This window comes from Papio anubis, chromosome 7, assembly GCF_008728515.1.
Source record: "Papio anubis isolate 15944 chromosome 7, Panubis1.0, whole genome shotgun sequence".
Classification (NCBI taxonomy): domain Eukaryota; kingdom Metazoa; phylum Chordata; class Mammalia; order Primates; family Cercopithecidae; genus Papio; species Papio anubis.
The window spans coordinates 130,057,503-130,078,476 of NC_044982.1; the positions used below are offsets into that span (position 1 = coordinate 130,057,503).

Consider the following 20,974-nt stretch of genomic DNA (forward strand, 5'->3'; position numbering starts at 1 on the left):
TATCATGTTAGCGAAGTGCCCTTGCAGTTAGTAATACAGATTATCAGGATGCTGTGGTGTAAGAAGCTGTGAAAGAAGTGAGGGGTTAGTTTCACTACTTTCCTTTCCAGTGGTGCCTGGTGACCTTTTGTCTTCTTTCTGTGGTACACTATGGCAGCTTTTCTCCTCATGCAGGGTAGAGTAAGAAGAACTTTAACGGCCGGGCGCGGTGGCTCACGCCTGTAATCCCAGCACTTTGGGAGGCCGAGGTGGGCGGATCACAAGGTCAGGAGATTGAGACCACGGTGAAACCCCGTCTCTACTAAAAATACAAAAAATTAGCCGGGCGCGGTGGCAGGCGCCTGTAGTCCCAGCTACTCAGGAGCCTGAGGCAGGAGAATGGCGTGAACCCGGGAGGCGGAGCTTGCAGTGAGCCGAGATCGCGCCACTGCGACAGCGTGAGACTCTGTCTCAAAAAAAAAAAAAAGAGGAACTTTAACAATTTAGAACTTCAGTGCATGGGTTATTGACTGCTGCTACTGGTACCATGCAAACGATACTTTCTTTTTTGTGTTGACAACTATGTTTTGATTTTTCCAAATACATTTACTGTATTTGCTGAGTGCCTGATGTGTGTCTGGACAGGAGAAAATGATAAACATCCTTTGGATTTATCAAAGAGTCATCTAATTCTTGAAACGTTTAAGAGCATTCATCAGTGAATCTGTTGAGACCTTGTTTTGGCATCTCCTTTTCTTTAATTAGGGATTGAGGGCAGTGGTAATTCATTTCCAGTTTCTTCTACAGTTGATGTGTTCTGATTTTCTGTATCTTTCATGTTAGGTTTGACATTGTAGAAAACCACCTCTTACCTTGACTTTTATTTTTCAAATTTATTGTTGTGTTTCCCCTCCTTTTAAAAATCATTGCCTGATAATTTTGTGGCATTTTTCTTTTTAATTTGTATGGATTTATCAGGAGTTTGTATTTTTTTATTGCTAGTTTTTGAAGAGTCAAACACCTTCTCATTTTAAAATTAATTTCCACTGTCATATTTTGCTATAATTTTATGCATCTAAGTATTAAGTGTCTGGTATTCTTTATGAATGAAAGATTTAGAGCACTGTTTCCTAAATGCTTAACAGAACACTAGTCCCATTAGATGTTCTAAGGCTTCAATGGTCAAATGAATCTGGAAAACACCGCTCCATACTATAGACCTTTCTTGGAGATTCGTGAGAAGATTATAAGAAGTCCTGCAATAAGTAAATATTTTAAACTTCATTTTCCAAACTTACCTAACCCTAGACCCTTTTATCGTGAAAAGACTTAAGTCGTAAATATCCTTAGATGTCATTTGGGAAAATATTGATTAATAGCAGTAGTTCTCAATCCTGGTTGTATACCAGAATCACCCTGGGGTTTGGACTAATTAAATCAGAATCTCTTGGGTTTAAGTATCTGGGTCTTTCAAAACTCTCCAGTTAATTCTGATGAAGAGCCAGGGTTAAGAACCACTCATCTAGAACGGGGGTTGGCGAACTATGGCCCATGGGCCAAATCCAGCCCAGGCCAATTTCTGTGTGGCTCAGAAGCTAAGAACAGTTTTTACGTTTTTAAATGATTGAAAAAAAAATTTTAAATTATCAAAATAACAGTCTTTTAAAAGTCATATGAAATTCAAATTTCTGTATTGTTAAAATAACATTTTATTGTACCATGGCCACACCCATTTGTTTACACATTGTCTGTGGCTGCTTTGGCACTTTGAGTGGCTGTAACAGTGACTGTATGACCCCACCAAACCTAAAATGTTTATCTGTGCTTTTATGGGAAATATTTGCCAACTCCTGATTGAGAGCGATGATCTCAAAATGTAGGCCTGAGAAGTAGCATCAGCATCCCCTGGGAACTTCATAGAAATGCAAATTCTCAGGTTCCATTCCAGACCCACTGAGTCAGTGGTTGAGGGTGCATGCTAATAGTTTGTCTGCCTTTTTTTCAGTCTCTGCGATATGATGACTCCTTTTTAAAAAGACTTGTAACAGAAATTTTCCATTTTGTCATCCTGATATGTTGAAAATAGAAGGTGGTTTTCATTGCTTTGTGTAACAGGCCACATAGATAGCATAGCACTTATGAAACTTTAACAACAAAGATATAATATTATTGGAGGGTTTTTAGCATATAGTGAGGACACAGTATACATCTGCTAGATGAGTGAAGCAGATTTCTCAAATGTAATAATTTATATGGAAAAGAATAAAAATTATGCATATTAACTTTGAAACTGGAATGTTTTCGGGTTCCTGTTAGTGAGATTTTATCTTACTTGCCCTGGCTGAGCTTGAAGTAACCAAAAGTTTAGTAGCAAGTTGCTTTCTGCTTGGCAGATTGCTGTTGCTGCTGCTGCTAGTGGTGGTGGTGGGAGTTTGAAGGATAGGAGGAGTATATGGTCAAAGTCCGGACTGCCCCTATAGGGATGACATAATCAGTATCATGACAGGGAACTCAAGAATGCATTTGCCGAGAGTGAGCATTGTTCATCACTGGAGTATTCATTGAAAGGAGTATATGGTTGACTTTCTAGAGGTCTTTAAGAACAGTAGATTATCTTATGTCTGAAGAGGCTTGAGTGCATGTGTTCCCTGTCCTCGCTCGTGCACTTTTTTTAGATGATACTTGCTTTATCGTTTTGTTACCATACAGGTTTTTTTTCTTTTTGTTTATATTTAGATTATCATATTAAATACTATTGTAATTAAGACATAATAAATTAGACTTTAATTTTGACTTTTTACTTTATTATTGGCTATGTTTAAGTGCCTGTATTAAACATCATCTCTCTGTTTCTTATGTAGAATTATTTTCTGAGTTGAAAACCTTCTTGAGTTTTTGAAAAATGGTTGGATGTCTTCTCTTTGTCCCTAAAGTTTTGCTTAACACCCTTATCTCTGAGATATAAGACCCTGGCACTCAGTTTACACTCAGTAACTGTTCACTGAATGAATGACAGCTCCCCTTTCATTCAGACTAACAGATGGGCAATTTGTGATCTTTTCTTTTGAGAGAAATGCATATTTTACATTTACTAGCCTAGTTAGTATTCCTTTCCCTGATTTTATAGTATGTTTAAAGGAGATAGCATGCAATTTAGCATTTAACTAATTCTCTTTTAAAAAGAAAAACTATCAAAGGTGGCTGTACTTACTCATGTTTTCAGATGCACTGTTGTTTTGTTTAGTTTTTCTTGCTATCTTCTGTCTGTTGCCATGTTCCATTTCACCACACGCTAAATTCACAAAAGCTACTATCATTGCCACTAAAACATCTCGAGCATTGGGCTTGTGATACATAGTTACCTGAAAAAATTTAGAGGAAAGCCAGGAATACTGTGCTAGAAGGAACTGGAAGTTCTCAAGGGCTTGAGTGCCATATTTTATTATATATCTGTTGATCTGAACTGGGACTAGGTTCTTTTTACCTTTGTTTTCTACAGTTTTAACCTCTATTAAATCTGGGCTTTCTGTCTCCAGTCTGCCTCTCTTACTGCCACAGTGTGTACTTCTGTGGTGCTTTATTTAAATCTATAGGCCAGGTACGGTAGCTTATACCTTTAATCTTAGCACTTTGGGAGGTTGAGGAGGGAGAATTGCTGGAGAACAGCAGTTGAAGACCGACCTGGACAACCTAGCAAGACCCTGTGTACGCAAATAAATAAATAAATGAATTTGCAGGGTGTGGCAGCATGTACCTTGTAGTCCCAGCTACTCAGGAAGATCACCACAGCCCAGGAGGGCAAGGCTGCAGTGAGCCGTGATTGCACCATTGCATTCCAGCCTGGGTGACAGAGCAAGACCCTGTCTTTTAAAAGAAAACAAAAGAAAACAAAACAAACAAAAAAAAACAAAGTGTGCAGGTACTAAAAAGACTATCATTAAATATATCCAAACCAGTTTTACTGTCCTATCTCTGTTGTAATGGCCTTGTCACATTATTTGTATGTGTAGGCAATCTAGAAATAATAAATGAGCTGTTAGATATGTTTCAAGGTCAGTATTTGAATACTGACTTACTTGTAATAACTAGTTCAACAGGTATTGTGTTTGTTGGCTAGGTACTGAGGTAATAGGATATAAGTCCAGGGAGCTCACAGGTCAGTTTGGGATAGAGAACACAGGCCAGAGAAACGTATCTTCAGTCTGTATGCTGTTTTCACAGAACTAGGAGAACCTATTAGGAAAAGCCTTTAAGGCGGTAACGCCAGAACTAAGTTCTTTTTTTATTTATTTTTGAAATGGAGTCTCACTCAGCCACCTAGGCTGGAGTGCAGTGGCGTAATCTCAGCTCACTGCAACCACCATCTCCCAGGTTCAAGCGGTTCTCCTGTCTCAGCCTCCCAAGTAGCTGGGATTACAGGCACCTGCCATCAGGCTTGGCTAATTTTTGTATTTTAGTACAGATGGGGTTTCACCATGTTGGCCAGGCTGGTTTTGAACACCTGACCTCAGGTGATCCACCCGCCCCAGCTTCCCACAGTGCTGGGATTACAGATGTGAGCCACCATGCCTGGCCAAGCTAAGTTCTTAAGAATTAGTAGAAGTAGAGAGTACAGAAATATTTTATGGGGATAGAGCCTGTGAAAAAGTCACAGAAGTATGAATTTTGCAAAACAAACATTTTTTTCTACTTTTTTTCTTTTGAAAAGTTTGATTATTCTTTCTTTAATTGGCAAAGTAATACATTCAAAAGTAGGCCTTTCCCCCCGGACCCCCAGTCTTTCCAGGATGGATTTCTTGTGTATTCTTCGAAACTGTCTATACCACTCTAAGGATATATACTTTTTAAAAAGGTGGAATCATATACACTTTGCTGTACTTTATCATGTGCTCAAGTTTTTGCTTTTGCTGTTTTTCCTGTCTCCTACATAATGGTCTGTCTTGGAAATCTTTGGTGGGAAGCATTCAAAGAAGGGTTTGACACAAAGGAATAACATGGTCAGTTCCATATTTTAGGTAGCCATAACACTGATGGCCATATTTTCATAAAAATGAAAGTAAAGATGAAGGAAGGAAATATATTCAAGATGATAATGACTTTAGGAATAGATCTGTATCTCCTGTACCCAACTTGCCCATCAACCTGAGAAAGCTAGTAGGAAAACTCTTAAGCCTTTGCACTCATGGATTGGCTCACATTAGAGGTGTTGCTACTTCCCCACCAGGTGTTTGGAAATGTACGGTTGTTGTCAAAGTAACTGAAGGGGCTCTACAGGCATTTGATGGATGGGGGCCAGAGATGCTAAACTGCATTACTCAAAATGGTCCCATACTGTTTTGACAGACTGAGAGTGGCCTTCTACCCTGTCTTACGATAAGTAGCAGGTCTGTTATTTGAGGATGAATAAAAACAAAAAACAATAGGAGTCTATGGAATATCTATATAATAAAGGAATGGGAACATCATCCTAAAGACTAACAAGGAGAACAGAACTCTGAACATGATTTTTATAGAAAAAAAAAAAATCTGACAGTCTCAAGAAGTGGCTTTTAAAAAGTAGATTGTAAAGTTTTAATTTCCAAGGCAGATTCAGCCCTGTCAGCATGTTTTTTACAGTCTACACATTGTTTTAAGAAATTTCTCACAAGTTTGCCAGCATTTAAAAATAGATTTTAAATAAAAATTCCAATATATTGCTTCTCTTGAAAAATCAGATCTTTAAGCAGTAAGGTTGAATTGCATTCCACCTTACCTGCCATGTAAGCTTTTTAGTTTGCAGTCCTTGCAATAACAAGCAATGTGAGGGACAACCATGATACAGTTTTTACAGATTGAACAATAAACATGAAAATAAAGAGAAGGAAGGTGATTGTGGGACTCTTCTGTACAGAAATCTAATCTGAGAATTAAACAAGACTGAGAAATGACACTCAAGTGTAAATCATTCCAAGTTTGATTTTAAAATTGAATAAATATATAAGTATGTGTGTGTGTGCATGTGTATGTATGTATGTATATATATATCTCTTTCCCTTTTTTGTTCCCTCTCCTTTTTTTGAAGCAGTTAATTCCTAAAGCCATTAGGTGAGCCCAAGCAAGGTAGGCATCCACGCCAAACACAGTGGCACAGAGCAGAGTGTTGGAACCTGACCAGGTTCAGAAGGTGTGGGATGGGGAAGACTACCAGTATGGGGTTTCAGAGCCCAAGCAGAGTGAGAAGTGCACCCCTGTGGAGGAATGACTGGCATGAGATGTCAAGAGTGCAAGTAGGATGAGGAAGGTGTCTACATAGGAGGGTTAGGACTAAAAGAAACCAAGGCTTTTTGGAGAAATGGCAGATTCCAAGGCTGGGGTAGGAAAAGAACAAGATAAATCTGGAACTTCTTGTTCAGCCAGAAAGTAAGAAAGGGCTCAAAGAATGATGAGGACATGTTCAAAAAACACAATAATGTCAGTAACTGATTATATGTATATAAAATAGGAAACCATGAGGGAATAAGTAAATGAATACATTGAAAGTTTGATGAAGAACAGGATATTTACATACTTCCAAATTACGTCCCTCCAAAATATTCATTGTCTACAAAAGAGAAACAAGGATCATGGTAAAATTTGGCAGATAACACCTTAATCCAGTGATAAAGTTAACAACAGCAGTAATGAAATAAAAATCACGTGTTACCTGATAGGCTGCAGCGAGAACACAGCATCTGTGATATTCTTACCAAAGATGTGTGACCTGAATTTGATCACAAAGAAACACCAGAGAAACCCAAATTGAAGGACATTCCCATACAAAATAACTGCCCTGTAATCTTCAAAAGTATCAAGGTCATAAAAAACAAGGAAAGACTGGAATATTTCCAAATGAAAGGAGAGTAAAGAAACATGGTGGCTAAATATAGCACACGATTCTGAACTGGATGGTATTGGGACAAATGGCAAAACCTGAATGGGGTCTGAGGATTAAATGTTAGTAATATATCAGCCCTGATTTCCTGATTTTGGTGATTGTCTTGTTATCTAGGAAGCCACCCTTATGTTGTAGAAATTATATGCTAAAATGTTCAGGAGTAACAGCATGGTGCTAGCAACTTACTCTGAGGTGCTTCCAGATTTTTAAAAGGTTTTTGTTTTTGTTTGTTTGTTTGTTTGTTTGAGGTGGAGTCTCATTCTGTGGCCCAGGCTGGAGTGCAGTGGCGCAGTCTCGGCTCACTGCAACCTCTGCCTTCCGGGTTCAAGCGATTCTCCCTGCTCAGCCTCCTAAGTAGCTGGGATTACAGGCACCCGCCATCATGCCTGGCTAATTTTTGTGTTTTTAGTAGAGACCAGGTTTCACCATGTTGGCCCGGCTGGTCTCGAACTCCTGACCTCAGGTGATCCACCCGCCCCAGCCTCCCAAAGTGCTGGGAGCCACCGTGCCCGGCCTCAGGTTTTTAAAAGGTTTTTGAATTGTACTTGCAACTTTTCTTTAAGTTTGAGTTCAAAATAAAACAAATTTTTAGAAAGTAGGAAAGGCTTTATGTACACACAGAAAAAGTGGCTTGGGATATTTTGCCACAACGTGCCTTTTAATTTTAGCATTACTCTCATTAATGCTAAAATTAGCATTAGTATTACTTTAATTACATAAAGACTGCTGAAAAAAGTAAACGGTGTAGAAATGGTACCCAGTTTAAGTCCCTAAGTCATAGAAACAATCAGTAGTAACTATATATGTGTTACAATGATCTGTGTTAAATAAATGTAAAGGTTCAGTTTTAAAGTTGTAAATATTTTGTATGATGTTTATTAGTACATGTCTTAAAACAAAGTTTGAATATTTGGAATTGCAAAATATAATTTGAGACTAGACACATTAATTTTCCTATAAATTTATCAATAATTTTTGAAGGTTTTTCTGTTTGGCTAATTGATTTGTTTAATATAGTTCAGTTTAAAAGTGAAGTTTTGGTTTCTTCTAAGACTGGATGAACTTTGCCTGCTGCTAAAATATATATCTTCTTCCACTTTTCATATTTTAAATTAAAGATAGTTAATCTATAAACTAATGAATAAAATAAAGATATTATATATAATGTAATGAAAACTAGTGTACATAAAAAGTAATTTCATAACTAGTCCGAGTCTCAGATTCCAAATGAAATAGAAGAGGAAAAGGGTGTCTCAAAAGAGATAGAATTTCAGTCTTAACTTTGATAATTACAAAGCAATATAGGTTAAGGAGTAATTTTAAAATCTATTCACTAGTAGAATTTAAAGCAAGTTACGTGCTTTCTAAGCCATGGAAAGTATAAACGCAAACAAAACATAGTCTGTAAGAGTAAGAGGAGATCCTTTTGTAGTTCATAAGTGTGATGATTGGGTTTGCACACTCTTATGTAAGATGTGCCTCCCTCAAACCTTGTTAGGGCATTGTCACATTACCCATTTGAGGGAGAAAAAAGAGTGAGGGGAAAACACAAAGGAAATATAAACCAGAAAATATTTAATAACGTGGGAAAATACAATATAGCTATATGCAAGATGACCCCAGTTTTGTATTTGTGTTCATGTGTATGACAAATGTCATTATATGTAGAAAAGAGACTGAAAAAAATCAGATTGAGCAGTCTCCTCTATGAGATGAAATTATGGGTGATTTCCATTTTCTCCTTTAAACTTTTTTTTTTAAATTTAAACAATATACATGTGCAAATATCTAACATATGTATACAACTCCTAAACAAATGTTCTTTAAAAATTACAATATACTGTGTTCTATTCTATCTTTTAAATACTATAAAAGATATTATAAAATATTTTGTAGATTTTTTTTTTCAGTGGAAAAATCTGTTTATTTCTAGGCTCATTGGTGGGCAGTATTACTTATGGGAATTGCTCTGATCATGCTAATGGCTGGATTTATTAAGATATGCAGTGTTCACACTCCAAGTAGTAATCCAAAGTTGCCTCCTCCTAAACCACTTCCAGGTAAGAATATTTGAGCAAGATACATGTTTGTGTAACTCAGAATTGTTTAGCAGGTAGAATTGAATTATAAATGAGTCTTTAATAACTAATGTTATAGTACTTTCTCCTTAAGAATGGGATTATTGGATGAATGATTTAGTTGATATTTGTGTGATTTTTGTCAATCCGGTCTGGCCAGTGACTGCTAAGTTAATGCTAATTTATCTGAATGTCTGAATATTTAGAACTAGAAATTTTAAATTTTGCTTGGTATTTGTTTTCTTGGTTATCTATATACATATATATATTCTAACTATCTAACATCTATACATACATACACATATATATATATATTCTAACATCTTGTCATGATTATGGTAAACTACTTTAAAATTATTGATCTTTCTATTCTAATAGTTGTGCTTTTCATATTGTTGTCCTTCCTCCCCTTCCATCTTCCCTTCCTCCCACCCTCCCTTCCTTCTTTTTCTTTTTCTTTCTTTCACTATGTTGCCCAGGCTGTACTTAATCCAGAGCTCAAGCAATCCTCCCCGCCTGAGCCTCCTAAGTAGCTGGGACTGTGGGCACGTGCACTGCACCCAGCTCTTTTACTGTTTTTACTGTTTGTGCTCTTGAAATATTTTCTGGCACATAAGCTTATTTTCCCCCAGGGTGATGCTTATGGGGAAATACAGATCCCAGTCTGTGGGAAAGTCTTAGAGTAGAGGATTCATTCACCAGATAAGCATAGTCGAGTATTCTCCATTCCTGAAAACAACTCTTTAGTTCTGGTCTCCACCTTTTTCCTCTCAGGGAGACATAGCATGAGGAAGGACCCTCTTTAGATGAGCTGTGGGCATTGGAAGGAGAAAAGGATAGGAAATAAACCCTTCGTATTGTTTAGTCCCCTCTGTTTATCCCTCCCCCTCTCCAAGGTATCTGTAACTATTCTCTACAGGTGTGGGGACAGACATTGTCTGAGGGCAGCGGCAGGGGAGAACCAGAGCTAAATGACAGCAGTTCCCTCTCCTGCCACTCTCAGACTTCTCATAAAGTGTCTTGCCTCAGGCAAATCCACTACCTTACACAAAGTAGTTCAAAACTAGATTTCTTATGCTTTTTCCCTGTTTTCCCTCAGTTGTTCACCTGCATTTACCTGTCTGGAGCAAGATGGCCAATAGTCGTGCTAGGACAGTATCTTAGTGAGAATTAGAGAAAATTTGATTTTTATGTCATTGCTTTTCTTAAATGCACAATGTTAGTTAGCACTCTGGAACTTACATTAGTATTTAAGGAAGTTCTAAGGGCCACATGACACTTTTTAGATACTGTTACCAATTGTTGTCTCATTCAGTGAAACATTTTATGTGTATATTAATTTCATTTTAAATAGCACCTTTAAAAGCTTAGAAAACTAGCTGTCATTTATTGAACTCTCACAAAAAGCATTAAACATTTTTATATGAATTATATAATCTTTACAACAGGCTATATACATTAATTGTCATCCCTGTTTTACAGTGTAGGCATCTGAGTCTCAGGTTAAGGCGTTTGCTCAAAGACACTTAGTAATTCCCTCATATGGATTCCATCCACAGAATCTGTGATATTAATCTAGATTAATCTAATACGTGTGGCTGTTGAGCACTGAAATGTTGCTAGTTTCCATTGAAATGTGCTGTTTTAATTAAAATACATGCCAGAGTTTGAAGATTTAGTATAAAAAATGAAATATTTTGTTAGTAATTTTTTATATTGATTACATATTGAAATAACACTTTGGCTGTGTTAATTTAAATAAAATAAAAAATATTATTAAAATTATTTCACCTTTTAAACTTTTTTGTTATGGCTATCAGAAGATTTTAAATTACATTGGTGGCCCATATTATTGGACCAGCACTGAACTAAAACCTTTCTTATTGAAACAGCAGCTTTGCTTTTAAAGATTGAAAAGCTCATGATAAATAAATCTGTTTTGCTTTTGTTTGTGGCTCACAGGCACTTTAAAGAGGAGGAGACCTCCACAGCCCATTCAGCAACCCCAGCGTCAGCGGCCCCGAGAGAGTTATCAAATGGGACACATGAGACGCTAACTGCAGCTTTTGCCTTGGTTCTTCCTAGTGCCTACAATGGGAAAACTTCACTCCAAAGAGAAACCTATTAAGTCATCATCTCCAAACTAAACCCTCACAAGTAACAGTTGAAGAAAAAATGGCAAGAGATCATGTCCTCAGACCAGGTGGAATTACTTAAATTTTAAAGCCTGAAAATTCCAATTTGGGGGTGGGAGGTGGAAAAGGAACCCAATTTTCTTATGAACAGATATTTTTAACTTAATGGCACAAAGTCTTAGAATATTATTATGTGCCCCGTGTTCCCTGTTCTTCGTTGCTGCATTTTCTTCACTTGCAGGCAAACTTGGCTCTCAATAAACTTTTACCACAAATTGAAATACATATATTTTTTTCAACTGCCAATCAAGGCTAGGAGGCTCGACCACCTCAACATTGGAGACATCACTTGCCAATGTACATACCTTGTTATATGCAGACATGTATTTCTTATGTACACTGTACTTCTGTGTGCAATTGTAAACAGAAATTGCAATATGGATGTTTCTTTGTATTATAAAATTTTTCCGCTCTTAATGAAAAATTACTGTTTAATTGACATACTCAGGATAACAGAGAATGGTGGTATTCAGTGGTCCAGGATTCTGTAATGCTTTACACAGGCAGTTTTGAAATGAAAATCAATTTACCTTTTTCTTATGATGGAGTTGGTTTTGATACTCATTTTTTTCTTTATCACATGGCTGCTACGGGCACAAGTGACTATACTGAAGAACACAGTTAAGTGTTGTGCAAACTGGACATAGCAGCATATACTACTTCAAAGTTCATGATGTAGATGTCTGGTTTCTGCTTACGTCTTTTAAACTTTCTAATTCAATTCCATTTTTCAATTGATAGGTGAAATTTTATTCATGCTTTGATAGAAATTGTGTCAATGAAATGATTATTTTTATTTGTAGCCTACTTATTTGTGTTTTTCATATATCTGAAATATGCTAATTATGTTTTCTGTCTGATATGGAAAAGAAGAGCTGTGTCTTTATCAAAATATTTGAAGAGTTTTTTCAGCATATCATCACTGATCATTGGTAACCACTAAAGATGAGTAATTTGCTTAAGTAGTAGTTAAAATTGTAGATAGGCCTTCTGACATTTTTTTCCCTAAAATTTTTAACAGCATTGAAGGTGAAACAGCACAATGTCCCATTCCAAATTTATTTTTGAAACAGATGTAAATAATTGGCATTTTAAAGAAAGAGAAAGCAAAAACATTTAATGTATTAACAGGCTTATTGCTATGCAGGAAATAGAAGGGGCATTACAAAAACTGAAGCTTGTGACATATTTATTGCTTCTGTTTTCCAACTACATCACTTCAATTAGAAGTAAAGCTATGATTTTCCTGACTTCACATAGGAGGCAAATTTAGAGAAAGTTGTAAAGATTTCTATGTTTTGGGTTTTTTTTTTTTTCCTTTTTTTTTTTAAGAGTATAAGGTTTACACAATCATTCTCATAATGTGACGCAAGCCAGCAAGGCCAAAAATGCTAGAGAAAATAATGGGATCTCTTCCTTGTAAACTTGTACAGTATGTGGTGACTTTTTCAAAATACAGCTTTTTGTACATGATTTAGAGACAAATTTTGTACATGAAACCCCAGATAGACTATAAATAATTCTAAACAAACAAGTAGGTAGATATGTATGTAATTGCTTTTAAATCATTTAAATGCCTTTGTTTTTGGACTGTGCAAAGGTTGGAAGTGGGTTTGCATTTCTAAAATGGTGACTTTTATTCTGCAAGAGTTCTTAGTAACTTCTTGAGTGGTAGACTTTGGAACATGTAAATTTTTTGCTTGTAATGTTATCCTGTGGTGGGGTTTTGGCAGGTACATACACTGCCCTATTTTATTTTGAGTCTAAGTTAAATGTTTTCTGAAAAGAGATACATGCACTGAACTCTTTCCACTGCGAAACAAGATGTGGTAAAATAAAAGGATCAAGAAAAATGAGATCTAATACTACTGTCAGTTTTAATGTCCACTGTGTTTTATACAGTATCTTTTTTTGTTCACTTTGGAAATTTTTACTAAAAATTGCAAAAAATAAAGTATTGTGCAAAGATGTAAGGTTTTTTGAAACTTGAAATGCATTAATAAATAGACTTGATTAAATCAACTTGAAGGTTCTATACTCTTTGAACTTGTGAGAACTATCACAGGAAGCTTCCCACAAGGCAGGTTTTCTTACAGTTGTCTCTTCCTACAAAAGTATAGATTATCTTTATCTTAACACCCAACTAATCTCAACTGCATTACGTTGTTTCTAATTAATATTCAGTGCTTGTCTTGGTGGAAGAGGTGAGTCATTTTGAAAACTTATGGTCTTGTTTATATGTGTTTTTCAAAGTTTTTAATGCTAAGTACCTCATTTATTTTAAAAAGCCTGGTATAATGATACGTCTATTTAAAATTTTGAGCCAGCATTTTTCTGTTCATAGCAAATGTGGAGAGAATTGACATTTCAGTGTTACCTAGAAAAGGAATTCTAAGCCCATAATAGTTCCCTGCATGGGGTAATCTGCTTCAAATTCTTTTTTCGGTCAAGGTTAGCTATACTTGTTGAATGAGTAAAAATGTAATACTTTGTGAATTACTTTGTTAATTTAGGAGCATCAAATGTATATTATGTTTAGTTATTTATGAAACTCAATATTGATTAATTTGGGTAATTATAAATTAGTTATTTTTACTTACAATCGAATGCTTAAATTCTGTTTATAGTCCGTCCTCTCTCCCTCCCTCTCTCCCTCCCCAGTTTTACAAATTCAGACACCAATTCACAGACAAAATCAGAAATAAGATAAATTTATTAACTGCTTCTGGATTTAGCATTCCCTGTAGTGTCAGCCAATGTCATGTGGTTTGGGGAAGCATTTATTTAAGTAAATGACAACTTTCTCTGATCAGTATTGTTTTGTGAGGTGTCTTCAACACTTTGTGCTTTGGGTACTTTGTTTTTGTCACAGTCTTAGAATAGTGAAATCTGATTTGTCCAAGCTGAGCAAACTACTCGACCCTAAGTCCTTGTATTTGTCCCTGTAGTAAGACCTAATTATTATTATTTCTCAAAGCTGTCCTTGGCAGCTGTGAAATTTCAGGGGCTTGTGCATGAGAATATTTTCCTATTAAGTATTTCTAATTGAAAGTATCAGAGTGTCAAGCATTACAAACCTGGACAGTTCAGTTTCAGGAGTACCAGAAGAGATATTCATTATCCGTATTTAAAGGGTTAAGGTCTCCCAAAACCAGGGTGCAAGCCAGATGTAGTTTTAAAGCAGCTGCCAGGGACAGTTCATCTTTAGAGAAGTCACTAAAGTTGTAACAAATTTTAGTTTCCCCAAAACCACTTTGACCTTCTTAGAAACTAGAAAGATGATTGGTTTGCCCCGCAGAAGACAACTTCAGTTTCGGCATCTCTCGTGTTATGTTCTTCATTAAAAACAACTTCCATTTGATATACTTTTCCCTTTATTACCTGTTTAGTTTTTTCACTATTGTTTCTGTATTCAACTCTTTATATGATTAGGATGCAAATTTAGCCCTTCTGTTTTATATTGCTATATTGTTTGTGTGTCTTAGATATATACATACATGTACTATTTTCAGTAGAAATTCGTGTATTTTATAATTGATAAGCTCTTCCGAGCATCTCTTGTCCTATAAAAAGCAACAGGATGCTAGGTAGAATGGAGAGTTCAGCAAAATACTGATTAGTTTTTGGTTTTTCCTGAAATCTACACTAAAGTGATAGGGTGTGGGGGTAATCCAACAGGAACAAGGTGAATTGAACAAGAACAAAATTTTGGAAACTTGGAAGCAGATGAAGGAGTACTATGGATTTGGGAGACCCAGGGAAGTCAAATCCTAAACCTGCAGTGGGAACACAAGAGAATGGTGTAGTTTGCACTGTTAAGATTTGGGTACCTGGCAGGGCTGGGCGCGGTGGCTCACACCTGTAATCCCAGCACTTTGGGAGGCCGAGGCGGGTGGATCACTTGAGTTCAGGAGTTCGAGACCAGCCTGGCCAACATGGTGAAACCCTGTCTCTGCTAAAAATGCAGCTGGGCGTGGTGGCACATGCCTGTAATCCCAACTACTCAGGAGGCAGAGGCAGGAGATTTCTGAACCCAGGAGGCAGAGGCTGCAGTGAGCCACGATTGCGCCATTGTACTTCAGCCTGGGTGACAGAGCAAGAAAAAAATGGGTATCTGGCCTTCGTGACTTTTTTCCATGTGTGTAACAAAAACAATATGCACACTTTTGTAACCCACCTTTCTTATTTAACAGTACATTGATATTGTATATCACATTAATTACTGTGAATATTTATATGGATGCATTGTATGTTTTAATTAACCAATTTCCCGTTGTTTGGACATTTAGGTTCCACATTATTTATTATTTTAAACAATTCTAAAGAATTTTAGACGATTCTTAGGAAAATCCTCAGCCTAATAATAAAATTAATTCCTAAAAGTGGAATTGTTGGGGTAAAGGTTTTTTGAGGGTCATTGATAAAAATGATGGTACTGTCTCCCAGATAGATGTACCAAGTTATACTCCCACAATTAAAATATATATATATATATATATAAAAAAATCAGAGTCCCATCCTTAGAAATCCACATATATGCAGCCACATGAATTTGTTGGAAACAGTAATAGAAGACTCATGCTTAATTAAGTTGATTAGCTTTAGACATAATTCAAATGAAAGTCAAATTGAGTACCCTAATTGTGGTCTCTAAGTACCATTTTTCTTCAAGGGAAGCAGACTCCTTTGGATAAATCACTAATTCCCCTGTAAGAAAGAAATGTACAAGGAGAGCCTGGGAAACGTTCTTTTGTACCAGATCAGAAAGATTCAGGAGGCACCTTAGAAGTTACCACTGGCCAAAGCTGAGATAACTTTAGCATCGGCAAGGATAGTATCTGCAAGAGATTGAAACTCATAGGATTATGTTGAACTCCATGAGTTAATAATGGTAGTGGACAGAATTATAGTCACCGTTGGGATATGCTTTTAAAGACATTCCAGGTGATAAGAGAAATGATAGAATTAGGATATCACCAGTTTACCCCCCAACAATTAATGGATCTAGACAATAATCACCAGTGACTGCTAACCTCACCAAGAGAACAATCAGATTTTGTGCCTCCTAATGGAAGGACATATACCACCTGTGAAGCAGTTCTGCCAAAAATCACATCTGATCATGATGAAGCCTCCGGATCTAACTATCCCTTCATTAGAAAAAAGGGGACAGAGGGACAAATAATATACAAGGGACTCAATCAGCAAAATCCACACTCTGGAAAACTACAAGACAAATGGCCCTGCTGCTTCAACAACAGAAATGCAAAGAGAAAAGACAACAATGGGTTAAAGGAGACTTTAAGAGATATATCTATCAAGACAATTTATGGACTTAATTTGGATACTGATTTGAACAAACTGTTGAGACCATTGGAAAAATGTGAAAAGTGGATATTTGATATTAAGGTTTTTAATTATGTTTGGGTGTGATGATGGTATTGTTACTTTTTTTAAAAGACCCCTTTTAGAGATGCAAATTGAAACACTTAAAAATGAAATATGTGTAAGTTTTTGTTTAAAAATAAGGATTGAAGTTGGCTAGTGTGTTTGGATATAGTTGAAACAGGATTGGCTGTGAGCTGATAATTATTGAAGCTGGGTGATAGGCACTAGGGGATTTATTATGCTATTTTCTCTACCTGTGTTTATATTTGAAATTTTTCATAAAAGTTTTTAAAATGTGGCCGGGCATGATGGCTCCCGCCTGTAATCCCAACACTTTGGGAGGCCAAGGTGGGAGGATCACTTGAACTCAGGAGTTAGAGACCCGCCTGGGCAAAATAGTGAGACTCTACATCTCAAAGAAAAAAAAAAGTGTTTTAAATGTGAATCAAATTCATATAGAAGCTGATTCGTTACTGTTTTTATTTTAGCAGTAATTCATGATAATGACCTGTATTCATAATGATTTTCATAATGATTGTTTTAGTGGAATTAAACTTGAACCAGTCAAGCTAACATAATTAATTATATTCTGCTCCAGTTACAATGAATAATTAATTGATTTCAACTGCTAGGGTGAACTCTTGAAGCTATCAGTCATCCAGCAATCTTAGCAAGCAAGCCATTGGTTCCCTGTTTGCTTTCTCTCTCTCTCTCTCTCTCTCTCTCTCTCTCTCTCGTAGGGCTTGCTAACTACTTAAGTAAAATATTTGTTTTCTGTTAAACATGTCAGGGAGTATGGTCAGCTTATCCACATTAAGCCTATGTGTCCCAAGTTGGAGTAAATGTTAAGTAACTCAGTACAGTAAACTAGATTCTTCTACCCTTTCTTGTTTAAATGATCATGTTCCCTGGAGGTGGAAATAGATCTTTAAAAAGATATCCTGTGGTTGTTTGTTCTCAGTGTAAAAAAATGAGAATAATTTGATAGAGTGTAGGTTGTCTTATATAAAAAGTGCTTCCATTTGCATGAATTTTAGAAAAATCACTTTGGAAAAATGAAGGCTATGTGGTTATAGTGAACACATTAAGCAATTTTATTCTTTGTTTAAAATGAATATTTTATTATTTTCTTCCCTTGCCCTTTGGGTATGGGAGTTAGCCTTAGTATTTCTAAATACAACAGGCCAGTTTTTATAAATTAAGGTGTCGATATATTCTTAATTATTTAGTTTTGTGATTGTGGTTAGTTTTCATTTTTCTTAAGCACTTACTAGTAGCATCTGTAATTAAGTGAACTGACCTATTAACTGTTTTCCTCTTTCTCCTCTTTTCCTCCTCCTCGAAATATATCAGAGCATGTTTGGAATTCTTTGGCTCTTACGGTGTGCATTTGCTGATATGCATTGACCAGTTACCTTACTCACGGGGTAGATACTTCTTATGCACTTGATTGTGCCAGGGCCTTGGCTAGATGATAAGAATACAGTAGTGAACTTAACAGTGTCCCTGCCCTGGTGGAGCTTATGGTCTTGTAGGTGAGACAGATACCAGATAATCATGTGAATAAATGTACAATTCCAGCTGTGCTACATGCCGAGGGGGAGGTTTTTGGTGATCCAAGAGCTGATAATGCAGAGATAGGACTGAGAAAGGAGGGTGGGACGTTGTCACAGCTGATAATGCAGAGATAGGACTGAGAAAGGAGGGTGGGACATCAGGAAGGTCAGAGAATTCCTTATGAAAGTGATGCTTGAGTCAAAGTCTGATGGATGAAGAGAGTTTAAATAGGTTACATCGAATTTTTAATAATGTCGATTGGTGACATACTGGGCAATGATAGCTGATTTTTCTTTGGGGAAAGGTATGTCAGCTAGTCATTCAGATTCCTTTATTTTTTAATGATTTTTCATTTTTTTGCTTTGCATTGTATTCATTTGCTGAAGAGCTGGCTTGTACTTTGGCAGATGTCATACTTGGTTAGTCTCCTTAGGATACTAGCCTAACAGTCTGGGAGTTGTCAAAGGCACTTTGCTTTTCAGACCTGGGCCTCTGTATCATGACTATCGTAAATTTAGAATTAAGACACCTGCTCGCCTCCTACCAGGATGAATGAGGTGTCCCTGTGATCTGCTGCCCCCTGGAATTCTCTACATCTTTCTCTCATAGCACACACCATATTACAATATAATCCTGCCTCATCTAAGCCCAACTTTTGAGAGAATCATTTACACTCAGTGGCTACTTCAGCTCCCATTCACTTGTCAGCCTGCTGCAGTTTTTCACAGCCCCCAAAGGACTGCAGTCCATGCCTTCAGGGAGCTCAGACTCTAGCGGAAGGAAAGAAACCAGCAGGTACAGTACACAGGGGTTTGTGTTGGAAACTCTGCAAGCACAGGATGCCCTGGTAGCTCAGAGGAAGTGCACGTCGAGCATGGTAGGTAGGTAGTGGGTAGAGCCAAGATGACTTCCCAGAGGAGAAAAGCTGGAGCTGAATTTTGGAGTTTCGGTAAAAGTTTGCTGTAACTAGTTCAAGTTGCTGTCGCAAGCTTTTAGAAATGATGTAACCATGGGGCAGTTGACCGTCACCGTATTCTTTGCTATTTTCATGACTCTGGTTGTGCTTTTCCTTTTCCCTGGGTTGCCCTTGTCCATCTTGATTCCTCTGCAGGACTGGGCTTTATTAATCTCCACTTCCTTGAGCTTGGCTATAGTGGGTTTTCAATAAACATTTGTTTTGTTGTGTGCTTTGTAAATAGGCAATGAAGCTGATTTCACAAGATAGCCACAAAAGTTAGTTTCATTACAACACATTACCAACAGCTGTATTTCTAACTTTTAACATATCTCATTCTAAATCCTGTGGCAGCTCAACCTCCTTCCCTCATCCCTGGAGATAAATTTTCTTTCAAAATCTAATATGCACTGTATAGAATATAAAACATACCCACCATGTTTTGCACAAGTGGAAAAGGCATAACTTAGCTTTGGGGCATGTAAGTAGCAACTCCTGATAGAAGAAAAAATGTATTCAGAAAGCTCAAATTATAAATAAAATGGGAGGCCCTAGATTTGTGTTTGTGGATGACTGTTTTCTTCAGCTAAATCACTGATGTAGTGTTTATTTGACTATTTCATAATGAAAGGTGGAAGTTAAAAGTTCTGAAGATATTTTCCTGCAGTAAACATCCAGATTAACATTTTCCAGTTTTTCACAGAATTCTAGTTTTTTTTTTTTTTTTTTTTTTGAATAACAAATAGGTTTTTAGAAAACATTAAGAAAAAAACAGGAGGTATAAATTCCAGGATCAAATGGAAATGCTGAGTTACACTGGTTTTTATTTTGTTTGATCGATTGATTTTTTTAAAAGTGAGGTGCTTCGTAGAGCCTCTAATATGCTAGCACTGATTGTGATCTGTAAAGGCATTTTATAATATGCAGTGCTCCCAAACTAGTAGACTCTTCTGCTGTTTTCTCCCCTAAAGACTCTGAGTTCTGCAGAACACGCTGGGTGTTACTGCTTAGATAGCTGGTACTGTAGTGTTCCCTGACAGGGACAGGTTCTCCTTACCTAAGGAATTCTCACCGGGCTTGGACATCCACATCTGTTATGACACTTGGCACTGACAGTGGGGTTGCAGAGATTCTCAGGACAGGCTGGTTAGCCTACTCCCTCACCCTTACAAGCAACTCTGCTGTCTGTGGCACTCATCAGAATTGCTTGGCACAGTGGTCTCCAACTTTTTTTTTTTTTTTTTTGAGATAGGTTTTCTGTAGACCAGGCTGGAGTGCAGTGGCACCATCATGGCCCACTGGAGCCTCCACCCTCTGGGCTCAAGCAAACCTCCCATAGTTGGGATTACAGGCACATGCCACCACGCCCAGCTAAAATTAAAAAATTTTGTAGAAACGGTGGTCTTGCTATTTTGCCCAGGCTGATCTCAAACTCCTGGCCTCAAGCGGTCCTCCTACTCCCAAAGGGCATGAACCATCGCATCCAGCTGGTCTCCAAGTTTTTTGATCTTGTATCTTATACTTAAAAACTTGAGTACACACTCCTAATATGGAAATATTTATAAATAATATGTGTTATTGCACTATGATTATGTTTTAAAGTATGCCACAATTTTAAGGGATAAGATAAAAATTAATGGAAATCATAGTATTTCTTCCCACATTCCAGTAGGCATTTTACACTCCCTAGTGTGTACACAATCCACTTTGTAAGCCTCTGGCTTTTGAGATAGAATCTACTTACAAGCCAACTAGCTGTCACCCTCCCTGCGTTCCTGGGTTAAATTTGCTTTCCAGTGAAACACTCTGCAACCACTGAAGAATGCAGGCCACCTGCAGGTATTTGCTTCTAAAGAATTCCAAGAAGTACTAAGTGGAAGAAGCAAGTATTAATATATATGTATGGTCT

The 20,974-nt window shown here is 36.9% G+C and overlaps 1 protein-coding gene and 1 non-coding gene across 3 annotated transcripts in view; both read left to right on the forward strand.

The window, feature by feature from the left end:
• ADAM10 (ADAM metallopeptidase domain 10) overlaps nucleotides 1-13,187 on the forward strand; it is an 86,382-nt gene extending 73,195 nt beyond the window's left edge. The window contains exons 13-14 of one of the 2 annotated variants that reach the window (XM_031668616.1): nucleotides 8,826-8,952; nucleotides 10,933-13,187. In XM_031668616.1, coding sequence (XP_031524476.1) covers nucleotides 8,826-8,952; nucleotides 10,933-11,027 — 222 coding nt within the window. In that variant the 3' untranslated portion in view covers nucleotides 11,028-13,187. Of the gene's footprint in view, nucleotides 1-1,124; nucleotides 1,589-8,825; nucleotides 8,953-10,932 lie in introns of those variants that run through there. The other variant, XM_031668617.1, reaches the window with a different exon arrangement.
• Nucleotides 8,313-8,416, forward strand: LOC116276257. The gene has a single exon (XR_004185681.1). It is a non-coding gene; the product is annotated as a small nucleolar RNA U13 (small nucleolar RNA).
• Nucleotides 13,188-20,974: the final 7,787 nt, after the last annotated feature.